Source organism: Thamnophis sirtalis, unplaced genomic scaffold, assembly GCF_051295495.1.
Source record: "Thamnophis sirtalis isolate CommonGarterSnake01/CBP01778 unplaced genomic scaffold, rThaSir2_p1.2 scaffold_3, whole genome shotgun sequence".
Classification (NCBI taxonomy): Eukaryota; Metazoa; Chordata; class Lepidosauria; order Squamata; family Natricidae; genus Thamnophis; species Thamnophis sirtalis.
The window spans coordinates 84,601,667-84,621,575 of record NW_028261383.1 but is presented as its reverse complement, the minus strand read 5'-3'; the positions used below and the strand labels follow the sequence as shown (position 1 = coordinate 84,621,575).

The following is a 19,909-nucleotide window of genomic DNA, read 5'->3' as shown; positions in this document are numbered from 1 at the left end:
TAGGGCAGGTATTTGGGCTACCTCTTACAAATATATTGCTAAAACAATACCTTAACAAAAGGCTTTTCATGATCAACATTAAAATTTGACCTTAACAGGTCTTTTTTTTCTGGCATAGCCACTATGGAACTAGATGTAGAAAGAAATACAACTCTTACGAAATCCAATAGCAAAGCTGCAGAGACAGAAAAAAGTAATCTATCTCCGAATACAGCTACTTGTCCTTGGAAAAACTGGCTACAGACACAAATACATCACTTTATCTCCAAATGCTAGATATGTTACTCATTCAAATTGGAAAAGCAATTTTCTGTAATTATTTTCTAATCAAAATTAACAATAGCTAGTTTGAGGTAGTGGCTAAGACTTCAGGCTAGAGACCTGGAGACATTGAGTTGTAGTCCCAGTTATGCACAAAACCAGCTGGGTGCCCCTGAGTCAGTTGTTTTCTCTCAGCCCTAGTAAGGAGGCAAGGACAAACCATTTGTGAAATCTTGACAAGAAAACAGCAGGGAATTGCTCAGGGAGTCAACAATGACTTTGATGCATCAAAAATGATAAAAAAACAAACCTTTAACGAAAGAATTTAAAAACTGTATTCTTGCTTATCATCCTATATTTAATCTGATGTATCTCTTTTTTTGGGGGGGGGAACCCAGAAGGAGGGGAGAAGAAGGCAACTGTCTACGGAAGAAGCTGCATAAACATGGATAAGGAATGATCTCTGTCTTGTTGACAACTTTTACTTGCCATGAATTTTCCTAAGTTCACAAAACTAAATTAAAAAAGCAAGTAAATGTTACAGTAAGGTAAACATTATCCCTTGGTCATATTGTTAATATATTCTAGATTGTCCTTGGTCTTTACATGGACAAGGAAAATATACAGTACATAAGGCCTTTAAAATGCTGCTCAAAGAAAAGTGGCAAGTTTTACTTTCAATTTCTATCAGGTAAACTATCTAAAATTACGTTATTAAAATAACCTGACAATAGTATGTCACACATAAATATTATTTTTAAATTCATTGATGATTATAGTGATTTCAACTAGTCCTGTATAATATTATTATTAGGCAGTCAGGAAAGCTATTCCAAGGCATATTAATTAATAAAACTTGCTAATATAATGGCCTGCCTCTTGTGCATCATACAGTTTAATCATAAAAAAAGCTATCTTGCAACTTTATAACTTTTGAATTAGATATAAATTCATATGCTGCAACAACTACACTGGCCACTGTACTTTCAGAAAGTTCCAGGTTTCGTTCCAAAATTCATTATTATTTCACTCAGGTACAAATGACAATTGATTACTTTCAGCAGTCTTTCAAAACATTTCTTTTGCTATTTCCTTCAAGAGGCTACGCCCTGTTTATCTCCAGATCTATATTAAATATTCATATGTTTCAGAGAAATCATTTTTTAAATTGGTAGCACGCATTTCTCAAATAAATATCATGTCTTATAAATGAAGTGAGATAATTCAATTGCAGGAACCTTTCAGGAAATTCTAAATGAACTTTCAGTAGGCACATTGGACCCGTTTTTCGCCATACACGGGCTTCAGGAGGCTTTCAATGAAGCCTGCGCACAGGCGTGTGGGGTTGTGCGCAGAGGGCTTTGTGCACGCATGTGTGGGGAGAGGGCATTGCATTATGCGTGTGGGTACGCATGCACACGCTATTACACACGTGTGCCCTTTTGGCACCTGAGCAGAAAAACATTTGTATCACTGGCGTAGGCGGTATGTACACTGAGCTGCATGCAGAGATCTGATCTGAAGATTGAAGTAAAAAGCAATTGAAAGCTAGGCCACTAGTGCATATCAAGGAACATAGGTAAAAAGTGTTCAATAGTAATTTTCATTAATTAAAATCTAAAACATGATGACTGAAAACTAAGCATCTTGAAATGAGAACTTTTAATGTTACAATTTATGGAATACAGACAATTTCTAATGCATATATTGTTTTATGTTGAAAACCATTCTGAATGTACAACAAATGGAAAAGTGACTGATAAAACAGGAAATGCATGGTCATAGTTAAATACAAGACAAACTTGTGGGTATGTACACATCATATACTGTTGTAATCCTGGCAAAGATCACCAAAACCAAAACTGAACTTGCGATCCAGACAACATATATGCATATATTATAACGTATATCCATCAGAAAAGCATAAATAAATGCATGCATTTCATCAGTTCTCCCTCTCGTTGCATCACATATAGAAATCTTCAAAGATATGGTGATAATTTATCTGTAACTGCCTAAAACTGCCTGATCTGATTAAGTCAAAAGCAAACAACCCATATTATTGTTTAGTATTATATATCATTATTATTACAGAAGTAGCAACTATGACTGAAGTCCACAATTCTCTTTATGTATGGGAGGAGGATTTTTTTCATTTAACAAACTAAGTCTGGAACCTAGGAAATCTAGTTTTATACTGACTAGAATTCTTGCTAGGTTTCACAAGCTATTACACTTATTTAACTGCAATGTTGCTATCTGAAATTTCTGTTGACATTTTCTAAGCTCTCCAAAACTCAGTGTATGGTCTGGATTTTTCCCTGCCTTTTTCTCTCCCTTAGGAGAAAAATGGAAAGCATCATTCTGTTCAATCATTTGTTATAAGAACTCCAACTCAGGTAAAGAATCTGCAGACTGTAATCTCTGTAGTCACTGCTTCTTTTAGCAAGCAAGGCAGCTAGCACACTTCTTAATTTAATAATCTCCGTATACTGTGAGCTTCACCAGTTAGGCAGGAGGCCTTCCTCTTTCATTTCAGTACAAACTATTCTGAGGAAAAGCAACAGGATAATCCCTTCTCAGGGAAGAATACACTCTGATTCCTACCTGCAACAGCAGAAATACGAAGAAGTCCATTAAATGCTTTATGTATAAAATGTATTTAACCATGTAACTGAATAACAGAGTTGGAAGGGACCTTGGAGGTTTTCTAGTCCAAACCCCTGAAGCAGGAAAACCTATACCCGTAATGGCGAACCTATGGCACGTGTGCCACAGGTGGTACACGGAGCCATTTCTGAGGGCACACAAGACATTGCCCTGTCAGTTCCAGCGCGCATTGGCCAGCTGATTTCAGCCTTAATTTTCAGCTGTTTTTTGCCCTCTAGAGGGCGAAAAATGGCCAATGTGCAAACCTGAAGTTCGGAAACAGACTTCCAGTTTGCGCATTGGACTGTTTTATGGCTCAACAGGCAACCAGCAAGTCCATTCCCAAACTTCTAGTTTGGGCTTGGGACATTTTTCGCCCTCCAGAGGGAGAAAAATGGCCCAATGGGCAACCTGGAAGTCTGTTCCCAAACTTCCAGTTTATGTGTTGGGCCTTTTTTTGCTGTCTGAAGGCTTCAGGAAGCAAAAAACAGCCCAACATGCAAACTGGAAATCAGAAAACAGGCCGTTTCCAGTCTCCGGGAGGGGCGGGGGCGTTTTTGCTCTCCCCAGGCTCTAGAAAGCCTCTGGAGCCTGCGGAGGGCAAAAAAAAAGGTCCACCATGCCATTGCACACCAAAAGCAAGGGGAGGGGAGTACACCCCCCCGCGCCCCCCCCGCTTTTGGTAAGCGATTGCAAAAAGGTTAGCCTACACTGCCCTATACCATTTCAGACAAACGGTTCTCCAGTCTCTTCTTAACAATCTCCGATTGTTAAGACTCCACAACATCTGGAGGCAAGTTGTTCTACTGATTGTTTAATTAGCAACACGTACTACTTGGTTATTGAAGCAAATAGAAATACAATATACAATCATGAATATCAATAACAATATTCTTTTTAGAATATTTAGAGTAATAAGGATTGTCTTTTGATCTATAAGTCAGACCTACAAATCTGAGCCAAATAGAAGTCTTTACATCATCAAAGGCAATCTTAATAATTTATTTGCAAAGTTCATGGTAATACTCTTTACAGTATCTAGGGAAACTCTGATGGTCACAGTCAGTTACCAACATGATATACTGACTTCAGGCCCTGATTTTTTTCCTTCATGGGGAATAATACACAGCATTACTCCTAATTCTTCCACATCCAGCTGTTTTTTCAACTTCTACTGAACTTGAAGGAACATTATACTTTTAATTGCTGCATTCCATTCACCTATGTGTTCATTAGTCAAATGAAGAAATACATTCACTAGACAATCTGTCCCTTGACTACAATGCGAACCATATTTTTATGTTATAAGATGGGACGTAAGTACATAGCCATAAGGCTGTAACACCCTCCAGAGTGCTGTATGTTTTTAGGACTGCTCAGTTTTTGGGAGGTCCCAATATACAGAGGTCTCGTGAAATAACTTGAATGGAGAGGAATAAGAACTTATTAGTACATCTATCTTATTCCAAAACAAATAGGAATACTGTTAGATTCAATTATGTTCATAAACCAGAAGGCCATAACAAAGACAAGGAGTAATATGAAAAAGAAAGAAAAATGTAAAAAATAAAAAGGAGAGAATTGATGCAAAATACTTGCAGGTAGTTTATGGAATTGGTACATGTTTTGGCATTTAGAATTCCTAAGACTCGGAAATGGCTGAACCGTACATTTCAAGATGACACTACGTATTAAAGGCATACTGCTAAACTTCTTTAAATGGTTACATCTAGCAGATGGCCTTTAATATCACCTCTCACACACTGCCACAGCACTATTACTATCAGTGTCACCACTAGACTTAACTCTCCACTGTCAAATTAAATGCATGAAATCTAGAGGCCTGGAACAGATGATTGTTTTTTTAAGCAGCCTCCAAGCAAGAAATAAGGGGATTTATTTTTCCCTTGATATGTGTAAGAAAAGTTAAGACTGTTCAAAGCAATTCAGAGGCATCCATTATTGGCTGCACAAAACCATCACCATGTAGTTACCAAAAACTACAGGGAGAAACAGACCATGAAAAATTCTACTTTCCCTTCCGAGTACAGAAGTGCATTCACCAATAAAGGGCCAGAGAGAATTAATGCCCTCCTTTAACATCTTCATTTAAAGTGAACAAAGCAGCTCATGTTTCTACATACCAATTTATCTAAACTTAAGAGCTAGTGCTTTTCACTAATTCTGCAACTCATGCTGCCCTTTAATTCCAGCTAATAGCCTTCATGTGGTATTTAGGTAGAATTTAGACAGCACAAGTGTTTATACAGAAGATATTTGCAGGAAAAAAAGAAACAAAAGAATTGACCTGATTAGAAGTTGCACAACGTGCTGGAAAGATAGACTAGTAATTAGTTTTGGGTTAAAAGCCGTAATGTGTGTTCTGCCTTATTTACAATACCCAATAGAAGTCCAAATGGTGCAGACCCAGAATTAGCAGTTTCTTTATTCAGGAAAATTTTAACCATGGCCTTGCTGCAAGATTCATAATATTTAACCACTAAGTTATTTATATTTTTATTTATACTACTCCAAAAGTGTTTTCTTTATACTTTTTCAGACTTCCAAATAAGAACTATCAGATATTATGATGGTGACATGGATGATCAACATAGTGTAAAAATACTTGGATACATATATACAAAGTATCCAAGAATATATAAAAATACATGGATACATATATACATCAAGTCTCCAAATTAATTTTTTTCTTAACAAAGTTGCTTCATTTTAAAAAAAATCAAAATCTCACAAGGTGTTTTGGTTTGAAACCCTTCAGGATTTTCAAACAGTAATGTCAAAATATTTTGGCATACTTGTGTGAAACCTGAGGGATGAGACTGCCAAATATGACATTTTGTTTTTTGACCTTTGTACATTTTTCATTTCTAAAATAAAAGTGTTCAAAAAATGATAAATGTTTTAAAATGTTTTTTAAAATTATTTTAAAATTATGGTACAGCTACCTAAAATTGTGGCTAATCAGACAGCTGTGCTATGTATATTGCCTGATTACTACAAATGTAGCCTTGCAACACATTTCAATTCCTTCTATATTTCAGAGTTTAATAATCTAGACTTAAAACTATGATTCCCTAATTCTAAATGCATCTGAGGCTCCTTGTTTCATGGGAAGACACTGTATATAACCAAGACATGAATCATTATTATTATTTCCACACCAATAAAGCAAAACAACCTCCTTCTCCCTAGTGCTATCGAAGTGTTAGATTTCAGCTCCCATAAATCTAAAATAGGATGGCATCTGGATACCACAAGGTAGAGAAAAGTTGGCTTAAATCCTATCACTGAAAATAAGTTTCAGACTTAAGATGAGATATTTAGGGTTAATAAAATCAAATTAAGCTCTACATACTAAAAAAAGAGCAATTGATGAACAGTATGTAAAATCAAGCCAATCATCTAGGGCTAGAAAAACAACTATAACGGTGAAGACATTTTATTTTTGTATTCTGATTATTCACTTAGTTACAGCAGCTTACAATGGACATCAACAATTCACTGACAGAACTTTTAACTTTTAAAAAAAAGCCCAATGACTGAGGAAAAAAGATTGCATACATCATCATAGATAAGAGACAATAAAGGGAAAAGAATTGAGCTCACACATAGGAAATGTGGAAGCTTGGCAAATATCTAAAAACCTGTGCAGGTTGCAGATAGAAGACCTAAAATATCTTTTGATCATACTATTCAAGAAAAACAGCGGTGGTTGAAGACATCAAAATGACAAAGGCTGATCCAGAGCCAGAACTATTTATTTATTTATTTATTTATTTATTAGATTTACAAGGCTGCCCAACTCAACCAGAGTGACGTATAGCACAAAAACAAAGAAGGAACTAGAGAACTCACATTAACATTAATCAATATATAAATACCAAGTATAAATTAGCAACCAAACAACTAACAAAACAATCATGAAGGAATTTCCACTAAGCTGACCCCTAATGCCTGAAGGAAGGGCCAGGTCTTAATGGCTCTCATCTGACTATACAATAAGGCTACTCAGACATATGAAAGGTAGAATATAATTAGCTTTTAATGTCTATAATTTAGACAAGCCAGTTTGGTGTAATGGTTAAGGCACCAGGTTTGAAGATTGTGATTTTTAATCCTGTTTTAGGCACAAAGCCAATTTGGGATTTTGAGGGTCTTTCTCCTTTATTCCAAGGAAGAAGGCTGGTCCAATCAGTTGCTAGGAGTCAACAACAAGCAGCAAAAGATATCCACAAAAGTCTCCAAATTGAATGGCATTCTTATTTAGTGATATATATGTTGAGAAAATGGACATGGATGTTGATGTAGTATTCTTGTTGTCTACACTGAAGTAGTTTGGCACTACCTTCTTTAGGGATGTTTTCTGACTTCTAGCTTACAGTCTTGATATTCACTGGAGGTTTTCCCATCCAAGTATTAATCAGGGCCAACTTGGTGAGGTTATCAGCCAATATTCCACCTAGTACTTCCACCTGCTATAGGTACTGAAGATACATATACAGACACTTAAGTTTAAGTAAGACACATGAAATGCAACAGTTATACAAATGGCATATATTTAGAACTTGGCTGACTGCTTTTTTTTAAAGACACATGTATTTAAACAGACCCTGTATAAGAATAAACTTTAATTTTACAATGTTTATCTTGGTACCAAATACTCTCTTAAACTTCTGTACTCAATGGCCTAGGGAAATCACTGCATGTGACATTCTGAAGGACAAAATTATTTCATTATCTAATTTTATAAAATGTCACTCTCCAGTGTACTATAAAAGAGTGGAGGGCACATAATTAAGCAGGATAAACCAATAATCAACTTTCTGCATATAAATACATGATGGTTCAAAATACCAAAATAGCTCAATGATCTTCAATATACCATAAGAAGAGGTTAATTTATCTAGTTAAAGGTTAAATGTCTCATTTACCATGATCAAAGTGATCTATAAGAGTGTTTAAAATAACTAAAATAAATTTTCAATGCAAGATAAAATTTAATGACCATTTAAAAAAGGTTCTTTTTAGAAAAGTCAAACAACAGAGGTAAATATAAGGATTTTAGGTATTTATTGTACATTTATAGGCCGCCCTTTTCTCTGAGGGGACTCAGGGCGGCTTACAATAAAAGGGGAAAGGGAGTGTAGGACAAATACAAAAAGAAATGTGAACAAGAATAAATTTAACAGTAAAACACAACATTCACTCAACATTCGGGAGGGGCGAAAGTAAAAACTTATCCCCAGGCCTGACGGGCTAGCCAGATCTTGAGGGCTGTGCGGAAGGCCTGGACGGTGGTGAGGGTACAGATCTCCACGGGGAGATTATTCCATAGCGTCAGAGCCGCAACGGAGAAGGCTCTCCTCCGAGTAGTCGCCAGTCGGCACTGACTGGCGGATGGAATACGGAGGAGGCCAACTCTATGCGATCTGATGCGATCTGATGGGACGCAGGGATGTAATGTTACCGTTAATTAAATAATGTAAACTGACTTTTATGATTCATTTTATATGCACCTATGGATGGATGGATGAATATACACACAGACGTACCGTAACTTAATAGGTAATGTTTTGGGGGCCAAGAAATAGAACTTAATCACTAAATGGTTCACACCAGAAAGGCAATTTCATGAAATTCCATGAGCCATGATCACTGCAGGGATGACTACAGTATGTTGAAGTAAAAATAATTGGGTGGTATTATGTACTGCAGTAAGAACCAGTAAAACTGAAATAAATTTCACCGTGTGACCAGAAATGAAAGAAGACGGCAACAAGAGCTGATTCCTACAGAATCTGCAGAAAATTGGCTCTCCTTATAATTAGCGCATTATAATCAATTTTGAGACAGATAATTATATAAAAATATAATGGTTGGCTGGTAACTGAAAAAAAACAATGTTGTAAGAAGAGCTATAACTTATTTAGTCACTGATGTAGGAAAAGAAAAAAATGGAATAGTAAAGTCAGATCTACTATTTATTTAATTCACAAATAATACAAAATACTTCTAATTAGTCAGTCCCCCCCCCCCAATTGTTACAGTAAACAGAGGAATCTCAGACATACAAACATAAGGAGTCATTACTACTATAGAAAAATAATACTTGTTTGTAAACCTCCAAAGACAAAAAAAAAAATCTATCTGAATTTTTCCGGTACTAATAGTCCCTTCTCAAGCAACTCAGCTATTCATATACATAATTTTGCTTGGAAAATCAAAACATACTATCTCACTCCAATGGTCTTCAAAAGTATGGATGTCAGCTCCCAGGATTTCCTAGCTATTAAGATCACTGGTGAGAAGTTTGGGAATAGTAATTTACCAAATGGAAGATACTGAACTTTGAGAAATGCAATAAGGACTGCCAAGCTTGAATTAAATATTGCTAAGTCTTTCAGTCAAGTTAATTGCTTCCTTCAAATTTCATTTGCTGAAGAACTGTTTTGAAGGTTATAAAATCAAAGGTTATGTTGTTTCCATTGCCAAAGTTTAAAATTAACTTAAAAGACAAGAAAGGATAAGATATCCAAATGAGAGAACAAGGAGCAGTTCTACCCTAAGGCAGATAATACTTCACTCTAAAATTGATGCATTGGAGAAATTCTCACTAGAACTATTGTGATAGTTGGTACTACTTCTGTAATAAATTATTTCTAAACTCTGTACTAATTGAGCTACTCCATTAAAAGAAAAGATATAATTAAAAATCTTCTACCTATACAATATACAGTAGCAGAATAATGCCGCTAATGTGGTATTGTTAGAATTCCAAATTGTTTTATATCTAGCACCTGTCTTATGAAATATAATTCCACTGAAAGTTTGGCTATCTTTATGGTTTTTACCCCAGGCACTAGGCCAGAATCAAAGATGACCTTATCTAAAAATACATTCTTGTTACTCAATGGCTAATACAATAGTTGGTATTGCTTATTCATTCATTTAAAATATGTGTATGTTTGTCATAGAGTACAACTTTGTTCAGCTCATAGAAGTAAAATCACAAAACCATAAAAACAGAAATTAAAAGTTCAGAACTTCAGTCATCCTCCTGGGATGCCCCAACAACCATTGATGAGTTCCCATCATTCTACCCAGAGGAAATAGATTATCTGGAGCATTTTCAAACAGATTTCAGGCCAGGACACGGAGACTACTAATTGAACTTGGACTTAGTTCTGGTGGAACTAGGATAGTGGTGGTTCAACTGTCGTGGTCCTTCTGATCTCTCATCAGTTTTCAATTATGGTATTCTTTTGGCCTAACCACAGGGATCAGAAGTGGCAGGTATAGTATTGAAGTGATTCTCTTTTTTCTGCAGTTGGTTCTACTGGAGGCGGGAGAGGTCAAGTCTGAAGCCCCAACTACCTGAAGCTCTAAATGGGGTAGCTCTCCATTGGACAGAACAAGGACACAATTTGTGTTTCTGCTGGATCACAGCTTGTGCTCAAACAGCAAATGGCAGCTGTGGTCAGGAGCTTTTCCTCAAATTTGCTTGGTGTGCCAACTATGCCCATTTTCAGATTGGGAATCCTTTCTCATGTTTACTAATGCTATTCATTAGTAACATCCCATGTGTGGACATCAGTAATTTTCTCTATACTGTATGTGGCTGCCAATGAAGACCATTTGGAAACTACTGCCTGTGCCAGTTATGAATACATCTGGGTACACATATGTAAGTGTTCTGCTGTACAAAATGCACTTGTTCTCCCAGATGCCATTCAAGGTGTTGGTTGTGGCTTATAAAATCTTTCATGGCCTAGAGACTGGCTATTGGAGACATCATCTTTCTCTCAATGTTTCTGCCTGTCTGGCAAGATCTGACAAAGTGGATATGCTACAGATCCCAGCTTTAAAACTGTAATCTGATGGGACTGAAGTGGTATCTTCTCTGGTGTGACTCCTACCCTCTGGAATAGTATCCCCTTGGAGGTTTGGGTTGCCTTAATCTTTCCATCCTTTAAGTCAGCTTTAAAGACATGGTTTCTTCCCTAGTGCTAGGTTAGGAAATATCTCTGTGAGAATTCTACTTTTGATACATTAATGTCCAGATTATCATCTATTTTGCTTGACCTGTACTGGATTATTTTTATCTTGTATTCTACCTTAATATGAGTAGGGTTGCTTATAATTTTAATGTATATTAAATATGGTAGACAAATTAAAAAGTTCTATGCTCTTATCTAATTTAATATGTAAAACTCAGGGAGATTTGACCAAACTTCTTGTGGTCAGCTAACAAGAATTAAATGCAATTAGACAAACATTGTTACACCAATACAGAAAAGCCATTTTCCAAATTTAAAGGCTCAGTCAGGTAATCAGTAGAGAGCTTCAAGAATGTAATACCTCTTTATTTAGAACAACCAAAAGGAACAATTTCAAAAAAATATAGGTTGTTACTGTAATCAGAAATAGAGGACCAACCATATGGTTTAAAGGAAGCTTGGGATACTCATTTTAGTAATTTATACAGAAATTGACAGAAATTATGAAAACTGGGCAGCTCCAGCTTCAATGCAAGAAATTCAGTGGAAGATTATACATCATTGGGACTTGACTCTTGTTTGGCTGGCTCATATATATCAAAATCACTCTTACAAATGTTGGTGGAGTCATCCAAAAAAGGGCAATTTTTCATTTTGTGGGAGAAGATAAGCACCATCACTAATCAAAAAACTGAATGTTCCTCAGATCTAGGGTTACTGAATTTATTTACAGGATCAAATCATAAGCTTAAAAATTATTTAATCTTAGCAGTTAGGTTAATTATTAAGTTAATAACTGTGCAAAACTATAATGTAACAACTAAGTTGTGGATTAATAAAACTTCTTCAATAACTATATTAATTTTTTTTTACAAAGATAAATTAATGAGACATTTGAGGCAGGAACCATAATGTTATCAAACTTGGATGGATTTTATAGTTTATCTCAAAAATTACAATATAATATACTTCATACAGCAAATTTTCCTATGTACAGTATTTGTCTATTCACACTGAAGTATGATACTGGTATTTTTTATATTTAATTTTTTCTCTTGAACTTATGAAAACATATGTAAATAGAGAGCTTATTTGGGAAAAGTTAAATTGATTATAAATCTAATGTTATTTAATTCCCTAGTAGCTTTTCTGAGTGAAGTAATATATTGATGGATGCTTCCACAATCAGGAATGTAGATGGGTACATTCAGAAAGGATTTTCTGCAAGGCAGTCTTATGGCAGCAATTTGACACATTGATTGCCGTATTGTCTAAAAGACATCAACTTTAGGAATGCCAAAGTAGATAAGGGATGCATTCTATAACCTCATGAACTAAAATTGTGGTGATTTCTAGTTTTTTATATGGCAAGGTTTTGACAAACATTACCAATTACTTCATTTGCTTTTTTCTGCCCACAAAAATAATGTAACCAAGAACTTGTCCAAAAGAAAAGAAATGTGTAGTGAAACTGTAATTCCTAGCTTGTTTTTCAATCTGAGAAAATAAGGTCAAACTCGCATTTGTTAGGACAGGAACAATCAAGAAGTTCTAGTTCAGATATATCACTTTAAAAAATTAACCTGGTGAAGTTCTATCACTCTGGAATAACATGCAGAAGCTCCTTTTAAACAGATGTGAATTGTTCAGAACTACATGGTACCCTTTTCTGTGAACCTAGCCAATTTCCCCTGCTTTCTTATATAATTATGCCATTTTTACATATGGTGACCATTCTTTTATTAATTTTGATACTATATTTTTTAAAACTATAATTTATTTAACCCACCTGTTACACTGAAAGTCTATATACAACCACAAAATTATATACCAAACTAAAAAAAATGAACTACAGGACCAGGACAAGCAACTTGGCTGTTAAGTGAAATTGTGACCCCTGCTTATGATCTTACTTTAGCTTACCTTTGCTTTCCTTTGGTTTTTTTTAAGCACCACTGTTTACCAAGGCCTACAAGTTATTGCTAAAATGGATATTGTTAATTTGCAAGAAATCTGAAACATTAAGGGCCTGGAAAATTCTTAAAGGGGTTACTTATAAATTTAGGATGAGACTAATTCAACAAAATACTCAATTCCCCATATTTGTATCCATTTCAAGTTGGTGGCCAACTTCATTACACTGGAAATGTAAAATCATGAGACACTTACACATATCATAAGGATTTGTTCCTCTATTGACCTTTTTTGGTTTAATATGATACATTTGTTAGTAAAGTATGGGACTACAATAGTAATACAATTTAAAGAAACGAATGTGATTTTAAATATATGCCAACATTTTGGAACTTACCATTAAATTAAATATATCAGTATGTGATGAATTATGAATTTATCATGCATGAACTATAAACAAACACAATTACCCTTTTTGCAATAGTTAGTGCCATCCCAGATTTACAATTTTAGACTGATGTTTGCATTCTGTTTAAGAATTCAATGTTTATGAACATGGAAAATTCTGATCAATATTATACTTTGCGGTCATGGTTTAATGTAGTATAGTGTAAAATTTGAACTGTTTTATTTTTGCATTATTTATTTATTTATTTATTTATTTATTTATTTATTTATTTATTTATTTATTAAATGTATATGCCGCCCAATCCCGAAGGACTCCGGGCAGCTTAGAAAAAGAAGGACTCCGGGCAGCTTACAAAATGCTTTTCTTGTTTTCACTTGTTTTCTTTTGTCCTTTCTTGTATATTAAAATGATTTTTAAAAAATGCAAAACAAATATTAAATATAATCTGAACAAATAAGGCTGATATTGAAGAGGATCTGAAATAACCCAACATTTCTAAATTCATTTATATTTATCTATGTGCCCCAAAAATCATATTCACAAGATCATAAGTTCAGAAATATAAATCACAATAACCTATTATATTCAGTTTAGCATGTTCTGTCAAAGGTAGTCAAAACCAAGAAACATAACAGGTCTAAAAAAACCTCGTAAAAATTCATCACAACTTTCCAAACATATTTTAACTCTTTGTTTTCCAAGTTATTAATTTCATTTTGTTTTAATTGTTAGTGAAGAACAGCGAGGAATTCCAAGGTCAAACCTAATTTCAAACTGAAAAGTACCAAAAATTTTGCTTCATAGTATGTTCATTAAATAAATTGGATATCCAGGGAAATTTCATTTCAATAAACTAATGAAAGGGCATCAACTATTCACAAATTACTGTTAAATAAGTAAACAAATATGGCAATTTATACTATTTACACAGGGATGCAACTAAGCAAATTGATCTAATGTAATTGGTATCAATTTTTATAATTTAAACAACAGTAGAATAATACAAATGGTTAACCCCTCTTTATTGAGGGCTGATAAATTGAGGTTTAACTGTGTTGTTGTTGTTAGACACTAGGAAGCCATTCTAGTCAACTCAATTTCTGTTACAGAGTCTGTAGAGATGGTGTGTTTTCTGTCAAAAGCAAAGTTCCTTGTAAAGATTTTAAGGCCCCTGTTTTACCCATATTCCTGAGCCTGTAGTGTTATTTAACTGTTTTGATGTAGGAAAGGTTTTGTCTAAACTGGACTTAGTATTTCTTTTCACACATTTTTATTTACAAAACAAATTATGTAAATTGGTGAATATAAGACAACATTGAGTTAAGCCTTAAAACTTACTTCTGATTACAATAAACGTCTACAACACATGTAGACCTTGACCTACAACTGTTCGTTTAGTGACCAAAGTTACAATGGCACTGAAAAAGTGACTTACGACCATTTTTCACATTTATGACTGTTACAGCATTCTCTGCTCATGTGATCAAAATTCAGATGCTTGGGGGGGGGGGGAGGAGCCAATGTTGCAAAGAGATGGTTGTGTGGTCTCAATGCTCTGAGACCACAGTCAACACTTTTGCCGCTGGGTGGTCCAAACAGACTTAAACCGTCCCAAAGAGATGGTGAACAGGAAGAATATGTCTTGCTGATCTCGGAGATATCGCAAAATCCTCGAAAGAAGCAAGAGAAGTTCTTCAAGCCAGTGACAAAAAATCCAGCCAAGCCTAACAAAGTCGGGGCAGCTCCAAAACGGAAGGATATGGAAAAAGAAAGTGTTTCCAGCTGGTGAGGAATTTTTATTGTTTTAAAAAAAGAGACTGCCTATAAAAACTCAAAAACCAATTTAAATTAAAGAATAGAAGAATCAAGCAGCGGAATTGAATTTGGAATGGTTTTGAACAGTGGTTATCTTACTTTTTAAATGCTATTTACATGGATTGAATCTATGCAAACCATTTGAAACGGATGGATTAAGTTTTCTTCTTCTACCTTCTCTTTGTGACTCTCTGTAATTTACAGACTAAAGTTTTCCTCTTTTATTGCTGTGGGTATTTTTCTAATTCATTTAAAGATTGGACCTCTTTTTCTAATTTGATATACAAAAAAGATACAAAAAGAAACTCTTTAATAGTGTCTCCGCTCCAGAGGCTGGGAGGTATTGTTGATTGGAGTTTTGTGTATTCAAAATATAATGTTTTTCTTTCTTTCACGGATTGCTTTGACTTGGCGCCACAAGGCTTTACTGTTTGGCTACAGACTGATAAGAGCGCACAGATGTCCCTTTGAAGTATATTTTCAACCAGAGAGAAGTGAAAGCAGCGCTCTTTGTCAATCTATGCTTTAATTTTGTTGATCTTTCAAGCTAGAGTAGCTGTGTTTGTCAGAATGACACAATCCCAAGGAAAAATAGAGGTCTTGACTTTGCAAAATATATTTTCAGAACTACAGAAATCATCAAATATAGTAGAGAAAAAACTGGAATACCTAGAGCTCATAACAAGAAAATATGATGAAAAAATTGAGGATGTTCATCAAATGCAAAACGGGGTGATTGAAACTCAAAAACCCGGTGGAAAATGAATATAAAGAGACTAAACCTGCTGATATCTATGGTAATTGGTTTGTTCCTGAAAATGCAAATAATGGAATACAGGAATTAAATGGAGAGGAAATCTATTTCAAAGGTCAAGATATAGAAGATGATAAAATTAAAGAACCAATGGACTTAAAAAAGAAATCCCACTAGCAAAAGTTTTGATCACACTGCTGACAATCAAAGACAAACTGAATAAGGAAACAGAAAGAGGGCATCAAGATTATATGAGAGATCTTATAAGCAAGGAGTTGCTAAGAGAAGTCTATACAAAGCTGATCAAGAAGATGACTAGGGGATTGGTACCACAAATGGCAGAAGATGTGAGATTATTTTGTTATTGGAAAGATACAGGTTGATAGATGGAAGAACATAACTTAAAACTAGTTAAACTTAGTGAAATTTAGTGATAATAGATATAATTAAATAAATAATTGATAATGATAATAATGTATACAATGTCTAGTGTTATGATAAGTAATAATTGGATATGAATATTGAATGGCACCCATGAAAGGAAGATTAGAAATCTTTTTGGATTATATACAAAGGTTAATAAAAAAGAACTAAGTTAGATACAGTTAAGTTTTGATTATTAGGGGGAAAATGTTATGATACAGGATATAGTCAAATAAAGGAGGGATAATGATGACAACCTATATATATATATGTATGGGTACAATATAAGGAAACTGGATGAAAATTGCAAACAGTGATCTGGAAAGGAGAATTAGAAAAGTTTGTTACTAAATATTATGGATGTTTGGCTAGAATAGGACATAAGAATTCAGTGTTATTGGAGGATTTTAGAAATATTAAATGAAATGCCAGTATGTGGTTATGTATTAAATCTTGGTATATTTTATGATGAAGGACGTTTAAACAATTATAGTCAAATAAAAATGGAGATATAAGGGTAACATGTATAAATATTTGAGTTAAAATACTTGAGTTAATATGAATTATGCTTGATGACTGTGGACGAGATGCACGAAAACCCTTTGTAACCAACTGATACACTTTCTACAGTATGTAAAGAGGGAAGATTTTATGTGTTGTGTTTGTTTTGAAAATAAAAATAAATTCTATTTTTAAAAAAATTTGGATGCTTGGCAAATAACTCATAATTATGATGACTGCAGTATCCTGGGACATGTGATCAGTTTTTGAGATCTTCTGACAAGCAAAATCAATAGGGAAACCAGATTCGCTTAACAACCATGTCACTAACTTAATAACTACAATGAGTCACTTAACAACTGTGGCAAGAAAGGTGTAAAATGGGGCAAAATTCACCTAACTGTCTCACTTCTTAAAGAATTGGTATTAAATCCAATTCATCAGTGAACTATTTTGTGAAACACACAGTTCTGATTGAATCCATTTTCTTCCTAACTCAACTGTAAGCAAAGATTAGAAGATGCATCCACTATTCTGTACATGTCATTTCTCAAGAACCATTAAACAAGTACTTTGTGTAAATTTAGCTTGTTCAGATAAAGACAACAAAATTTATTCAAAAAGTTCCTAAAGGATTCCTTTGCTTCTTACTTTACAAAAGTAAGTCAAACTTGGGCAATGTACTTATTTATTATTCAAGGTGCTGGTAGCGGGAACAATTTAACATATCCTTTAACCAGCAGTCAAGTAATAATGCAAAATTTATGAGAGTTACTGATCTTGAAAACTGATTTAATTAATCATGTTTCAAGAAACAATTTCATTCTAGGTGATAAGGCCATTAATGAAAGTATTATTTCCTACCGTTAAGCAAAAGTAGAAAATTACTGAATTTATTCAGCCTGCATATTACTGGCAGATACCAGCATTATTGTGACAGCTATGTTAGAATCACACAGGTTGTTACAGAAATGCAATACGCCATTAATGTACGTCTTACACATAGCAACCACCACACCTTTGTCAAAGACAGCAAGTTATTTTACTTCCGCTCTCACTATCCTTTTTTCCCCTCCTCCTACATTTTTGAGCAGGCTTAGCAGAATAGCAAGGTAATAAGGAGACCGTGTTAGATATGGAAGCCAAAGGTGAATTTCTGTAAACCTTTGAACGCTTCCAATCCCTTTATGAACTGGCACCGTTCTATGCAAAGTTATGCCTTGCCAGCAACTCAACACACACTTCCCATGAAGGACTATGAGTGTACTGGGCGGGGGTAGGGAACTGGCAAGATAAGAAACAATTATGCTAAACAAGATTCCTCCCTGGGAAGGAAACACTCAGGATCAGCCAGAGGCAACTACCCAAACAGCTTGTGTGTAGTGGGTACAGTCTAGTACAGATTGATAAACCTTGGGAATCCAAGCCAACCACAGCTCTGTAAGTGGGGCATTGCTGAAGTCAGTTAATATGGGGCAATCAAATTGGATTAGGAAGGTGGAGATGGTTGAAAACCCCACACCACAACCAAAGGCCAGGTCTCCATAGCGCCAACAGGTAAAATATCAGTTACAGCAGGTGAAAAGAAAGAAGTTTCTGTGACGGCTTCTAAGCTGTAAAGGCGCCGGAAGAGGCAACCCAAAGAGAAGAGCCAACCTGGATGGCATCTTGGCTAGGATCTAGCAGGAAGCATTAGACGGGGGTGGGATCGTCTGGTGGGTGAGGGGATGGGGCACCTGAACCCATGGCCAGAGAGAGAAAGAAACTGCGGTGGAAGAGAAAATAAACGAATCATAGCCATAAATCTGGATGGTTTGACTGAGAGGGATGGGGAAGCCTAGAAGAGACCCACAGATCTTTACCAGGCACCCTATAATACTCACGCCTTGTCCACCAGCTCCCGGACTTTCCACATATTGAGCATCGTGGCGGTGGCTCCGCCGAGGGGCCTTCTCCCGGTCTAGTCTTCTCTTAATCCCCCAGACTTCTTCTTTTCCCCCTCGGAGCCCAACTAGCCGCTCGTCAGCCACGGCACCGCCAGGCCAGGCCCGTCTAGCCTTGCCACCTCCCCAGCTTCGCCAACGGCACAGAGAGAAAAACTCGGTTCTGCCTCCGGAAACCGGCAGCTCATGGTCGCAAAGCCTGCCGGGATATGAAGTTTGGACGCAACGAAGCCCTGAACTATAGGAACGACGTTGCCTGTTAGAAAATAGGAAAGGCAGAGCATTCCATCGCATGGCATCCTGGGACTCTTCCGGGCTCTTCTCCTTGTTGGAAGCATTTAGAAAAGTCTATGTCCCGCACTGCTTGCTGGGAATTGAAGTTTTAATTAAGTGCTTTCTTGGGCGCAGAACAGTTGGATTTTAGTGGAAGTTGTTCGTGGTAAAGGAAGTCGTAATGATGCAACTTTAAGTAAACTGTAAATTAAAGGTTTCAGCAGTTGAATGTCCACGTAACTGTTTTTGTCTGCCAAAAAGCAATAAGGAAGAAGTGTAGAATTTCATTTCGTATTTTTGTTTCTATGTTATTAAAGCTTAAAGTGATCTGAAACTGGAATCTATTCTGAAAGAACTTAAATAAGTCCTAAGTGGATCACAAAGTTGCAGTTATAAATTAAATATTACGTGTACTTTTAAAGACAGCAAATTATTTCCAGTTAGCCCGTTCCATTTAAGTAGTTATTTTCTGGCATGCCATCACAAGGGAAAATTCAGACTTTGTTTAACATATTACTTGAAGAAGGTGAAGAAGGAGCTTAATTGTTATTTCCTGAATGTGCTAGACTACACCCAAATAACTGATTTTTAGAAGTGGTCCAAATCTGCTAACTCTGGATTCCACAAGGATTAATGTCTAGCATAAGTTTTGCTCACAAGGTTATGATGAAAGAAATGTCCTTCTGGGTTCGGCTCCAAGTGGGGAAAAAGACACTGGAGACATGGAGGTTGCTTGGAAAGATGGTTTATTGGTGGACAGGACTACATGGCTTGAGCCCTGAATAGAAAAGGTGATCACATGCTTCAATGTTGGTGGAGAAGAAGAGAAGGGCTGAGGAAAGGGCAAGAGGTGGGACTGAACAGGTTATAAAAAACCTAGCAAGCCCCTTCTTCTCCACCAACATTGAAGCATGTGATCACCTTTTCTGTTCGGGGCTCAAGCCATGTG

The 19,909-nt window shown here is 35.7% G+C and overlaps 1 protein-coding gene across 1 annotated transcript in view; it reads right to left on the bottom strand.

Annotated features, from left to right (window-relative positions):
• Window positions 1–18,858, bottom strand: part of CLINT1 (clathrin interactor 1) — a 69,297-nt gene extending 50,439 nt beyond the window's left edge. The window contains exon 1 of the mRNA XM_087709392.1: window positions 18,628–18,858. Coding sequence (XP_087565518.1) covers window positions 18,628–18,668 — 41 coding nt within the window. The 5' untranslated portion in view covers window positions 18,669–18,858. The remainder of the gene's footprint in view (window positions 1–18,627) is intronic.
• Window positions 18,859–19,909: the final 1,051 nt, after the last annotated feature.